The sequence below is a fragment of the Paramisgurnus dabryanus genome, chromosome 19 (assembly GCF_030506205.2).
Source record: "Paramisgurnus dabryanus chromosome 19, PD_genome_1.1, whole genome shotgun sequence".
Classification (NCBI taxonomy): Eukaryota; Metazoa; Chordata; class Actinopteri; order Cypriniformes; family Cobitidae; genus Paramisgurnus; species Paramisgurnus dabryanus.
Genome location: NC_133355.1, coordinates 23,154,410 through 23,168,237, shown reverse-complemented (window position 1 = coordinate 23,168,237; position 13,828 = coordinate 23,154,410). Strand labels below are relative to the sequence as shown.

General features: G+C 36.3%; 2 protein-coding genes across 9 annotated transcripts in view; one reads left to right on the top strand and one right to left on the bottom strand.

Annotated features, from left to right (window-relative positions):
* Window positions 1-13,828, bottom strand: part of sema4ab (sema domain, immunoglobulin domain (Ig), transmembrane domain (TM) and short cytoplasmic domain, (semaphorin) 4Ab) — a 110,508-nt gene that overhangs the window by 95,735 nt on the left and 945 nt on the right. For 2 of the 8 annotated variants that reach the window (XM_065293818.2, XM_065293767.1), the window contains exon 1: window positions 8,312-8,565. The gene's annotated coding sequence lies outside the window, so the exon portion shown is untranslated. Of the gene's footprint in view, window positions 1-1,880; window positions 2,028-2,602; window positions 2,659-8,311; window positions 8,588-13,828 lie in introns of those variants that run through there. The other 6 variants (XM_065293798.1, XM_065293776.1, XM_065293789.1 and 3 more) reach the window with 6 other exon arrangements.
* On the top strand, window positions 10,642-12,877 carry LOC135783644 (uncharacterized). Its single transcript, XM_065294412.2, has 5 exons — window positions 10,642-10,676; window positions 11,039-11,338; window positions 11,661-11,984; window positions 12,069-12,159; window positions 12,578-12,877. Exons 2-5 carry the CDS (start codon window positions 11,053-11,055, stop codon window positions 12,624-12,626), a joined length of 750 nt encoding a protein of 249 aa, XP_065150484.1. The 5' UTR covers window positions 10,642-10,676; window positions 11,039-11,052; the 3' UTR covers window positions 12,627-12,877.

The window sequence follows — 13,828 nt, the reverse complement described above, 5'->3', positions numbered from 1 at the left end:
AATATAACAATGTACCAGTTTGCATCTTCAATCGTTTAAATGACATGTGCTGCGTTGTGTTTTGAAGCATGGTAAATATATATATGCTAAAGACGTTGTGTTATAACTTTTATGCTAACAACAAGGGTCTGTGTCCTTATTTATTATTTGAATTAACTAAACTTGCTTAACTGAATGTTTGAGTGTTAAATAAATCAAACAGCTGTATTAAGAACATAACCATGCATACAAACTTTTGCTTTTGTTAATAGACATCTGATGTTTCTTAAAGCTGGCTTTTAATTTACTTACAAGAAAGATATTTAGTAATTCTCCAAAATTGCTTGGATTTATACTGACACGTAAAATTAGCTTTGTCACATTATAGTGCCATTAGCTACACAAATACAGATATACTATATTGCATATTTGTATAATTGTAGTTTGTGTTGCTGTCAAAATACAATTATAAATGATAACAATAACATTTTAATAAAGTGCTATAGCATTTTAATAAAGTGCTATTCTCACACATAGCCTACTATAGTTGTTATTTGTTGTTGTTTTTTAACTAAAGGTGGCACCACCATAAAGGTCAGCTTATGGTACCCATCTGACCAGCAGTGGCCCTGTGTGTGTGTTTCTGCTTAGACTACTCTGTTTTGATTAGACTTTAATGTAGACTCTTTACCTAGTCAAGTCACTCACTCAGAGGTTAAATTAAATTAAGTAAAATATATATCTTCAAATCAAGTAAATTCCAATTAGAGCATCTTCCATGTCTGAAATGGATGTATTCTTATATCTATAAGGTATACTATAACAAGATAACTTTTTTAATGGGTTTGGCTAAAAGAAAATTTTGGTTTTGTCTATACTTCTGCTAGGTACTTATACTATATTGACTGGGTTCAATAGAATGGCATTTCTAAAAAGAGACTAAAATACAATGTTCATTGACTAAAACTAGACTAAAAATGTCACCAGTTTTCGTCGACTAAAACTAGACAAAAATAGTCAAGGATAATTCTGACTAAAATAAGACTAAAATGCCCAGACTTTTAGTCGACTAAAACTTGACTAGACTAAAAAGAGTATGAACTGACTAAAACTAATAAAAACTAAAATGTCAGCTTGACACAAAGACTAGACTAAAACTAAAATTAAAACAGGCCACCAAAAACAACACTACCTACAACAAACCTATTGTTATTGTGATTAGTGCAATAAAATAATAGCTATTATTAAGCCTAAATACTTGTTAAATATCTTATCAGTTATAAGCTATCTATGCATCTCCAAGAGACATGTCAGCTAAGGGCTGAAAATAAAATGAAAATACACAATTTTCCACAATTCAGGCTTCAGAAAATTCATGTGGAGATCTGCCACAAAAACTTTTGTAAATATTTTTAAGAATTTTTAAGAATAGATTTAAGAATCTGGCATTTGAAGGACAGGTGTGAAGACCTCACAAGGTGACTGAAAAGCCCGGTGTCAAGCACATTATCACTCAAAGATGGATGAAAGCTCATAGACAAAACGAAAAGGAGAAACGGATAAAGGACTAAGGGATGGAGGGTTTAAAGTAGCAAGGTGGAGGCATAACAACCTCTCACTGGCAAATACCACACAAAAGTGTGAAGCTTAACGGCATAGTTCACCCAAAAATTTAAGTTCTCATTTACTCATCCAGTTTGTTGTAAACACATTTGAATTTTTTATGCAGCTCTTTGCCATCCAGTTATAGTTTGTAGTAAGTTAACATTGGTTAAGTTTATAAAAATGAAGATATCTTGGAGGACATTCTCATATGCCATTATTCACAGATGTAGCAAAAACACCAACACTGTAACAACAGAGGTTAAAGCATCTAGGAAAGAAAACTAAATGTGACAAACCTGTAAACAGAGTGATAATACAGACAAACAGAGTCAGTAACACAAGCCGTACGTCAGGATAAGACGGAAAGAATCTGCCTCTGTGTTCAGCGATGCCCTGAGAATAAAACAACGGTGGCATTTGCGTGCAAGCAGGTAGCTGGTGTTATTCCATGGAGGAAGAAGGATGAGTCAATGAAGGAAGGAAAAAAATGGCTCTCCAAGTGAAAGCTCTGATCCCTGTGCATAGTTGCCATGACTACAGCTGATATGATTACCAGGCAGCAGTGTTGTTATGAGGTTTGTATGCAGTGTGCTGATGTACAATTACTCAACAAGAGCAGACGTGTGAACTCCACATATTTTATGCATTTCATTGTATGCTTAGAATCAAACAAACAAAATTACAGGTAGAGGTTATTTGTGCTTTGGGACAGACATATTTAAACTATTAATATTTAAGATAGATCAGGTTTAATGTTTTATAAACCATACTTCAGTGCACTGGGAAATGTTTTCCAAAAATGTTAGGGTCATGTTAGGGTCATTTTTTTCCAAACATTTCTCATTGTGATTGTTAATATGCATTTAAAACCCCCGTTTTGAGGAGCTGAACAATATAGCTTGTTGGGATGAGCGCGGGCAGTTTTGTTTATTATAGCTCAAATGAGCACGTGAGGCGATATTCTTTTATGCTGCTGAATGATCTCCGCTTCAGCCCAGTAAGTGACGAACTAACTTACCTGATATCTGCTTCATTCCAGTTTGCTGACAGTTCTCGTCGTGAATGTTTTAAATCCTTTAGAAAAAGTAGAAAATATTTCAATAGAAATAAATAATATATGTGTGCGTGTGTGTGTATTTACATTATATTGAAAAGTAAACCTTATCATGGTTTTACTACAGAGAAAGTCACATTCCTACAAGGCTCATTATGTGGCTCATTATGCAACTCTTTTGTCTCTCAGCTGTCAATCACTGATTATTCAGGAGCTTTCCCGCCTCCACGCATACAGCCTTTCCCAAGCAAAAGTGTCTTAGAAATTGTAAATCAATATATTGCTTTATGTGAATGAGTAGGCAGAATGATTTTCACATAATTTTGAGGAAAAAACTCTAGACTACAAGATCCTGTTTAGAAAAGTCTTGGGAATATATTTAGAATGAGTTTTGTGGACTTAAAAATTTTGCTTTTTCAAAAACCACGCATAAACATTTTTCTCTCAAAAATACAAACATTTACATACATGTTGATTATATAATACAGTGTTTCCCATACATAGGCTCTACTTGGGCGCTGCGCCCAGGTAAATTGCGACCCGCCCAGGTAAAAAAAATCACTTTACGAATTTCCGTATTTTCTGAACTCGACTGGATGACCCGTGTTTTGGAGAGAGAGAGAGAGAGAGAGAGAGAGCGCGCGAAAGAGAGAGCGCGAGAGAGAGGTGGGGGTCGGGTGACCGTGAAGATGATGCACGCGTCATAAACTCATCATCCAGCGCGGCAAACTGGATCAACTGCAGCAGCACATACGGAGCAGCCAGGGAACATACTGCGACCAAAATGGTCGCATATGCTTATGTGCATATGTGTTTATAGCATCTAAGTTGGCTTCATTTTGCGTGCAAGCACGTTGTGTCTCTCCGGTTGAGTGTCCGTTCACGTGCTCTCTGTTTCTCAATGAATTGGGCGCGACGCGAAGCAACCTCAGTGTCACATTGTATCCTTTCATGTTTCTGAACTTGAGCAGAGTTTTACCATTAGAGGTCTTTCTTCACTGAGGACGCGGGACCCGTACGGTTCCGGGTTTATATTTTAAATGGTCAGATGGGTCCGGGTCGGTCCTAGTTCATTACTTCGGGTCCCAAGTCTGATTAATATTGTGTGTAAAACCCGAGTCGATCGGAGAACGGCCGCGAGCGCTACCGCGCTAAAGCTCGAGTGCTGTTTCAGCGTGCCTCCGGTTTCTATGGCGATAGCAACTGGCTCTTGTCACGACCACGCGCCGCTTCATTTTCTTTATCCCATTTTTTTATAATCTTACTATTAATATACAATATCTTTACTAAAATCTAAACAGTTTGCACAGAGATTGTAGCAAAAAGCAGTGCTAATACTGAATGAGCAAAGCTCTAGCTGACTCAGGATATAAAAAACGCAAAGCTGTAATGTAAAGTCTGTCATCGGGACAGCAAGTAGACTTTTAAATCTGAAATAATTAGTGGATTAAGCTTTTTTTAATCGGCAAAAGAGAAATAGAAAGCAGAAGCAGTAAAAGTGCCTATCTTATAGAAGTTATTAACATTATAACATCAGTCACATTTATAATCTATAGACCTGCACTGTCTATATAGGCTATAGTATACATAGTATTGTATATAATTGAGTTTGATAAAAGGGGTCATCAAATTGCTTCATATATCAGTGCAAAAACAGAAAGTGTTTTCGTGGTGCTTTGACAAACAGTGTCAGCTTTGTTTATGGCAAAAAAAGTTTGGGGTGGTTAGATTAATAAACTATAATGTGAAATTAATATGAATGTTTTATAAATCAAAGTATTGTGTTGTGTCACACATTATTAGTTCTTTGTTACATGTATAGTAGACCATTTTTTGTCGGTGGATAATAATGATTGCCCTTTTCACCAGCTACCACCACAAGTAAATTTCAGATCTGTGGGAAACACTGTAATATTGTAGCCCAGTTTGTGCTAAACACAGTGTTATGAGACTTTTGCCATTAATATGTTTTTAAGCAACTGAAAAAAGCACAAATGTCAGTGCATGTCAAAACTTCCCCAGGGCCCTAAAAACCCCTTAGACCCCAGAGGGTTAAAGGGCAGTTTCCCAGGCTTATCCTAGTCCCAGACTAAAATGCATTTTTGAGCTGCCAACATTTTGCACTGACATATCTTAACATATATCAGTGCCATTGTTTTGTCTCAAGATGCACACAAGTATTGTTTCTTTTAATGGTATGTTTGTAAAAAAAGCGTTCCTTTGTGCCCCACTCTCCCCTACTTGTAATTCCAAGTAGCATCAGAAGGACAGATGTTAATTACCCAAACCATTTAAAAATAGAGCTCATAGCATAGAATAACAAAATATCAAACCATCTACATCTGCAAAAATTCACTTCTCTGACTCATTTTTACAATATTATTAAACTAACTGGTCTAAATGTAATTTTTTGGCAAAAGCATGAATCAGTAAGCCCATTCACACAGACCTTTGGTCCCAGAAAATACCCGAAAAATTGCCAGACAAGCATCTGTGTGAACACAAACTCGTCCCGTTAATCATCTGGGATTGTTGCCGGAAAGAGGACCTAGTCAGATATACGGAAAACCCTCTGTGTAGGGATGCTCCGATCGTAATCGGCCGCCGATCGTAATCGGCCGCCGATCGTAATCGGCCGCCGATCGTAATCGGCCGCCGATCGTAATCGGCCGATAACGGCATTAAATGACGCGATCGGCACTCGCTAAATTTGCCGATCTCATGAGCCGATCTTTCTGTTTACTTTTGTCATCATAGCGTTCCTGATGCAGCTGCAATTAGAGACCATTTTAGACAGTGCAAGCATTTTGTAACCCGTTGCTCATATGTGACGTACAGATTTGGATCTCTCTCTCTGCCTTTACAGAGATATGTGTATTTTCTATGAGGACGCGGTCCGGTCCTCAGCGCGATGCATCTTCACATCCCTATCAAACAGCGTATACAACACATATCTATCACGGACAATTGCACCCTCATGCCGAAAGTTTATTACTTGCATTCGTTTTAAAGTTTTGAAGTTTTAAACTTCCATTTTCCTCACAGCTGCTCTTGTTTGCGGACACCTGCCGCACGCATACACAGCAGCCTGTCATCAGTGCACGTGAAGAGAATGATCTCTTCCACGTCTTAAAGCTACAGTATCCTAATTCATCTCTCAATGAAATTACTCTCTGCTCATCAGTGAAAAACTGTTGTACTTCATACGAATGCGTGTATATTTAATTCATACAGTAAAAACTGTGAAGTGTTTTATTTTAATTACTTTTAACAGACATAAACCTTTTTAAAGGCATATTACATTTCTCTTTGCAAGAAGAAATATTTGTTGTGCTTATTTATTTGATTCTCTATTAAAACAATAATATACCTAATTCATAGTTAGTTTCATTTCTACAAATGGTGTAAACTCTGTTAGATTATAGGTAAAAGATTCCCATTCCACTGCCATTCTGTGATCGGCAGATCATGATTTTGGTGATCGGTAATCGGCCCCAAAAATGCTGATCGGAGCATCTCTACCTCTGTGTGAACAAGAAGCCGAAAGAATGCCGCAATGGGCATGTCGTAGTGAGGATGCGCGCGTCATCACAACACAAGTTATGATTCAGCTCCTTACAATGAGAGATAACATGCATATAAACATTCACCACGAGAAATGTTGCAAACAAGATTGAAGCAGTTATCAGGAAATGATAAATGAGACACATAAACAATGACGCACGTGCCGTAGTGAGGAAATGAGGGATTTACAACATTCACGAAGAGAAATGTCTAGGGATGCACCGATAGGATTTTTTGGGGCTGATACCGATACCGATTTAAACAGACAACTTCTGTCTGATACCGATGCCGATACCGATATTAAACACTTCTATACAATACTATACAGTTGGTCTATTAGCTAGTTTATTTCTCCATCAAATTATTTTTACCTGAACATGTATTGGATCTAATTAACATTCAACTGACCAACATAATAAGAGAGGCACACATTAAGCTAAAACAAATATAATAAGACAGCATGACAACCTTCAAAGGTGGTTTTAGCTATTCAGCTTTTATTTTATTAACAACATTAACTATTTTTTACATATAATGGATTTCTTTATGCAGTTAATTAATAAACAATCGGTATCGGCCTTTCTCGTGCTATTGCCGATATGCCGATGGTTTCAAATTCATCAAAAATCGGCCGATTAATATCGGCAGCCGATACATCGGTGCATCACTAGAAATGTCAGCAAACTGGACTGAAGCAGATATAAGGTAAGTTAGCTAGTCACTTACTGCGTTGAAACGGAGATCATTCAGCAGCATAAAAGAATATCGCGTCACGTGCTCATTTGAGCTATAATAAACGAAAATACCCGCGTGTCATCCCAACAAGATATATCATTCAGTTCCTCAAAATGCGGGTTTTAAATGCATATAAACAATCACGATGAGAAATGTCTGAAAACTGCATTAAAGCAGAGATCAGGGAGCTCATCAAATATCCACTCAGAAGCTGAGATCATTCACCAGCATTGAACTGTGCGTTCACGCGCTCCTTTATAGTATTATCATAAACAAAAATGCACGCGAGTGGTTTCTGGAGAGAGAAATAATAAATAATTTGCAAACTTCAGACGCTGTGTAGAAGAGAGGGCGGGACTTTCAACAGGTCACGTGTCTTTCCCGGACTTCCAGATCCTGGGTAATCTTGGCAGTGTGAATGAACAAAAAATCTAACAATCCCAGAAAAATCCAGGATGCCTTTCCCGTGTATGTTTTTTTACGGAATGTCTGTGTGAAAAGGGCTAGTCTGTCCCAACGGGGTAACATTAACTATAGACCACCAGTGAATACACATGATACACTGAATGCACTTTCAGTCAATTTTCACTAAATTTAATAAACTAGAAGTGAAAATACATTTTAAAATTATGACAGCATATGCATTGTTTAATACTATAATATATACCCTAAAATTTAAACCTAACTTCAATGTTGTAAAGGCTCTGCTTTCAAAGTGTATAGTGTCTTATTCAGACGCCAGTTGGTTTGATAGCCATATCTCTCTAAAACATTTATATCAAATATGAGCCCTTGGGCAATGGACACAACAAATACATGCGAAATGTGATGCAAGTACTGTTCTTTAATGACTGACAGGTACAGTATATAACATAAAGCGTATTAATGCAGTTACCATAATAATGCATTACTCTACTGAAAGCCATTGAATTTATGGACATGCATTTCAAAACAAACTCGTGTCTGCACATGTGCTTACATTTACAACCGGCGATTTCAAACGTCCGTTTAAGAAAAAACAAACCCTAGTACAAGCATAAACAAGCCCACCAAACAGACTACAAAACATGCATACAAGGTGGGAAACACGTGTTTTCCATCTGTCGTTTTTTTCGACAGCTGAACAAAGTTTTAGAAACCCACTAACTTTACAACAGAAACGCAAAGTCATCAGTCTGTTCCACGCAAAAACCCAACTCTGCGTGAGAACTGAATAGCCTTCCACACAAACACAGTTTACAGCAAAAGTATTAAGGAACCTCGTACAAAAGCGGATTTAGACGTCACGTCTCCTCAGTTTTGGGTCGACTGTAACACACGAACAATAAGTTTTAACTTATTTAGGCTATGTAACGATTTAATGTTTGTGCTTACCTCAAAGTGTGCTTCTGACCGAGGTCAGTCATGTTGTGCAATGTCTGTTATGATGGATCTGAATTCCGAAAATCCTCCAAACTGAAGAAGCTACTCGATGCAACAGTCAATCTGTAACGTAAAAAACTCTGTTTAGGGGCAGAACTCGTTGTTTTTCCTCTAAAGTGTCTCGTGTCGTTTAAACGCTACTGACAGTCTGTCTTTTGTGTCCAGCGTTTGTAATCGTCGTTATGTCCAAGCACGCGCAGGTCAACGATGTTACTCTTTACAACAGCGACATCTAGCGGTCACACACGGGATAGCGTTAAACCCCGGGGCCTAACTGTATGTTACTTAAAGGGAAAGTTAACTTTAAAATGAAAATTCTATCATCATTTACTCATCCTCATATTGTTCTTAACCTGTATGATTTTTTTCTGATGAACACAAAAGAAGATATTTTGAGAAATGATGGTAAACACACAGCAGTAAGTGACCATAGACTTCCATAGTAGGAAAAAATATTTTGGAAGGATTGTGATTAATGATGAGGAAAATATTTTGATAAATTATGGTAAGTACACAGTTGATGGTACCCATGAAATTCCATCATATTTTTTTATTCCTAAGGTCTATGGTCACTTACTGCTGTGTGTTTAGCATCATTTCTCAAAATATCTTCTTTTGTGTTCATCAGAAAAAAAGAAATTCATACAGGTTTAGAACAACATGAGGATGAGTAAATGATGACAGAATTTTCATTTTAAAGTGAACTATCCCTTTAATCCCCTGATTCAACATTTTATTTGAGAATTAATGTGCTTGCAACAATGCATTTGAATCAGACACGCAGTGCAGGCTTTGCTACAATGACAAAAGCTGATTATACTGATTATCTGGTTTTAACAAAAAAAAAAAAAAAAACTAAAGAGATTTTAACAATAGGCCAATTAAAACGTGGTGTTCATAGTCCAAAACACGAGGGAGGAATTTGCCCTTCTGGACTTATTTTCCCACAGCATACTGTCACAGTAGGCTATAGACGTCTGTTAGTTCTAAACAGCCACAAGCTTTTCCAAAAAAACCTTTCTTATCCACATTAGTTAGAAGGTTGCCTATTAAACTAAAGTATTTTCAAAGTGATAAAAAAAACATTTACATCATATCACCAAAGGCACATATATTAAGTTTAACGACCATTTAAATTTAGCACTTTGTTGCATTTGTGTCTATGGATTATTATTCACACAAACTGTATATGTATAGCCTACGCTTACCTGGCTTTTGCAAGACAAGTGATATGCAAAGTGTTTCCTGAAACCTCAGTTTAGCGTTAGTGGTCATGGAAAACAAAGTAAATCCAGTACAAAAGCACACGTGTTGTCTTAAAGCAAACCCTTGATTCAGCAACAATAAAATCATCTGCCCGCTATGCAACACAATTCGTCTCTCAGAGAAGCCTCGGGTTCAGTCATCGCACCTGCTCTGTGTGTTTCCCAGGCTATTGGGTTAAGCGGCCTAAATGTAGATCTCTTTATTCACTTTACAAGCCGGTGATTACTTTTGACCTCTCTAAAATTGCGCCCTGTTATACGTAAACAACATTTGAGCAATGTGTGCAAATCAGTTGGTTCAATAATGATCAAGACTATCCTTAGTAGCATACTGTATGGCTTTCAATGATTCAATAGGTAGGTCATGAAATACAACAGGCAAGTGGTCAGTAAGATTACCAATGAGAGCAAAGGAGATTTGTGGCTTAGCGCCGACCTCGAAAATGGATTTTGCGAACGGCTGCTCGCGCGCTTCTCACAATAGCTTAAAAATGCGGAAATAGCGAGATAATAAATGAAATAAAATTGTATGTCATGCTCATACTACATATTGGGCCTGTATCAGGTAATAATAAGTGCCTGCTTTGAAATATGGAAATCCATGTGGGTAGACAGAAACTGTCATATTCTGCATACAGAAACTGTCCGGATTACTAATTTCTAATACTACTATTAAAAACTACAAAAAAAATATTTGTTTTGGTTTTAAACCTGTTATACATGAGCCTATCTCGGCTCGCATTGTAATTAAAACTCCACAATCATTCAAACAAGCTTTCAAACATCACAGGCGGTAAAGGATATACCCTGCAAAAATGCAAAATGGTACTGTATCTAATCTGTATCTGACAAAGACCAATTCATCAGAAGTGTATGAAACTGTCACAGGTTTATTTGATCACATATACCCGGTACTAAGATGTTGAGATAAGTGTGTGGTTTATAGGCTAAAAGGGGCGGGTTGACAGTTTCTCAAAAACGCCATCCGGGCGGGTTATTTTGTCTTTTCATCATGACAGGGACAGTGCTACTTTTCTTATTTGGTATAAGAAGTAAGTGCGTGGATTTTAATGTAAATAGCATTGTTTTTTGCTTGAATAGATTCCCGCCTTATAAGACCAATGTATAAAAATCTGCAGTGAATGGTTATTGCTGTGACGTTTTCTGTAAAACGTGAACGTCTTTATTTTTACTGCGCAACACAGCGTTTTCCAATTTATATTAAGTCTTTTGTTCGATAAAATATGTTTATTTATGAAATATATTTATGTACATTTAATATCGTATTATCGAATCATACAACATTGTTGTCAATTTAACTTATTTAAATATTTATATTTTAATTAGCTGTTCTGTTGTTATTTGCTGCAGAATGGACTTTAATACATCCATTTGTTTATTTATTTATTTGCAGCTGTATGCAGCTTGATGTATCAGTTTCCCGGATTTATCGAGGTTCCAATCGGTGGCGATATTTTCCTCAATTGTAACACAATGGGTGCGTCTCCTTGTGACAGGATTTCTTGGTACAAAGTATCCAGAATGGGGCAGATGAAAAACGTAACAGCTGTGTTGGGTAATAAAAGTCCCAATGATTACCTATGCACCCTCACAATCCCTAATGCAACTCCAAAAGACTCCGGCACATACTATTGCTCTGGATCATATAGTGTTTTGTCTTACATTGGCAACGGATCCATCGTCATTACCATAGGTACAACATCTATACACTGTAAAATTCCTTGTGGCACTAAAATGTATTAGTTTAAACAAAGTTTAAAGTTATTTCGTTTTTTACTATTTATAAGTTGTTATAAATCATAAAAATAAAGTTGTAATACCTTAATCCAATTAAACTACTAACTCCTCACTAGTCAAGAAAGTTAAAATGAATTAAGTCAATTTGTTTAAACTTAAAAATGCGCAACAAGGAATTTTTTTACAGTGTAGTTGGTTCTCACAGCCTAAATACTTTCTTTACTCTTTTATATTATTTTCGTTAAATAGGCTAACTTAATTCTGATGGTGATTTCTAGACCCCAATGCAAAGCCCTCCAGTACAACAACCTACGTCTCAGCCAGCAATGCTCTTTCAGAGGAGACTGAGCCATCTGTCATTTCCCTGCAGTGTGTGGTTATGGGTGTAGGTACCTCTCAGGCCCGCGTGTTCTGGATGATAGAAGAGAAAGAGCGCACTGGATGGACGGAGTCAAATTGGGCAAACGGCAGTGATTCATTCACACCGTTCATCCGAGCTCATGCTTCTGTATCAGCTGAGGAGTGGACAATTGGCCCTGAAATTAAGTGCGTTGTCGAATTTAATGGAATGATATTCTCCAAAAAAAGTCTTCAAATATATGGTAAGATATTGTGAAAACGCTTAAAACATTTCAGTTGCAATTCTTTAATTCGTTCTTAACACACTCAACTAATTTACCTTTCAGACTCAAATTCCATCTGTTCACTGTTGATGTATGTGGGCTCCGCAGTGGCATTTCTTATCATTGCTGTAACTGTGATCATCGTATTTAAGAGGTAAAATACCACATGCAAAACATTTTCTTGGGCTTCTCGGTGACATTTACGGTAGTTAAGCACAACTGTGTATTTTTTTTACTTTGGCGCAAAAGTGCGCAAAATAATCTTAAAATTTGTTAATTGGCGATTTAATTTTTTGGTCTGGCGGCGGATAAAGCCTACACGCAATATGGTGTCATTATTCTTATTAAGACTAATTTTCTTTATTTTAGACAAATTTTAATTTTAGTTTTTTGTATATTTGGCTTATAAAACGAGTAGTCCCTATTGCATCGATTAGTTATAAGAAACATTTACAGATTTCATTAGTATTTTTTTAATCAATTGACTGCGAATTATCGTGTGTTTACATAATTCAGTCAAATTTATTTGTTATGACATTTTAGTAATGACCATATATTTCTTTTTTCAACAGAAATTTGGAAAGAACATTGTGGAGCCTAATTTGTGCAAGAAATAGATGAAAACTACAAATCTAAATGTTATGTTTTCAGCTGAGGCAAAGGTTTGCATTTTTTTTTAGACTTTTATAGAAATGGAGAGTGGTAACTTAGTGATAAGATGAAATCATTTTCGTTTAAAATGTGAATCAAGAAAGAAAGAATAAACAATGAAAGGAAAAGCTTATTCATTATTTGATTGTCCTGTTTGTATGTCAACATAAGCCATTAAGTGATAGCTATGCTGTGTAATAAATTAAAAATAAATTTTAAACACACATTTAACTGTTCTGTTATTCTTGCATTTTGTGTATAGGATAAAAACATGTTAACACTATTATAAATGAATTTGAAACAGATTTCACACAAATAAATAGTTTCAGGGAACTGACACTTTATTAATGTACCTTGGACACATATGAAGGTATCTTAAGTGCACAGTAGACGGGCATAGTGTCAGTTTGTGATCAAAAGAATGGGTGTTGTGCATTGGACTTCTTTCATCATTTTACTCTTTCCATCTCACTTATGTCAGTTTAGATCACAACAAACAACAACATTCAACAGAGAATCGTGAGGTCAATAATAAAACTACAACATAAATACATATACATTTATTTAAGTAGGCCTATAGACAATATAGTATTTTCAAGCTGGCTTATGAAATGAATACCCAAAAATACATTAGTTCTCATTCCACAATATGTTTGAAAATTGTCATTTTTCTTTTAAAATAGTCAAATTTATAAAATGACATATTTAACCTGATATTGCACATATAAAATCCGAGCAAAGGTGCATAAAAGGATTTAGTGTCAGTTATTGATCAAAGGTGTGGGTGTTGTGCATCTGCCTTTCCTCACAATTCCACTCTTTCATCTCACTCTCGTGTGGTTAGATCAACAGAGAACTGTCAGTGGGTTAATAGTGCCTAGTTGTTGTATTGGCCATCTCACTAAATGTGCAACACAAAGAAAGACCAAACAAACTATTAAAATAATGGTTCATGGATGATGACTTATAATGAATGAACCTGCACTTGGCTTTTAGCTATTAATCACTCATCATTTTGGAGCTTATGTCCGTGATAACTGCCACAGTCAGTTTTTTGAGGGTTGAAATTAAACCCATGGCCCTCTTTCTTGTATCAGATTAAATGCAAATAGCATGCAACCTATACTTCACAAAAAATAAATATAAAAATATTACTGTGGTGCAACTTCTCT

Coding starts and splice junctions, on each gene's coding strand:
- LOC135783644 (XM_065294412.2), top strand. CDS start 11,053: ATGTATCAGTTTCCCGGATTTATCGAGGTTCCAATCGGTGGCGATATT. Junction 11,339..11,660: donor ATCCATCGTCATTACCATAG/GTACAACATCTA, acceptor GGTGATTTCTAG/ACCCCAATGCAAAGCCCTCC. Junction 11,985..12,068: donor AAAAAGTCTTCAAATATATG/GTAAGATATTGT, acceptor TTTACCTTTCAG/ACTCAAATTCCATCTGTTCA.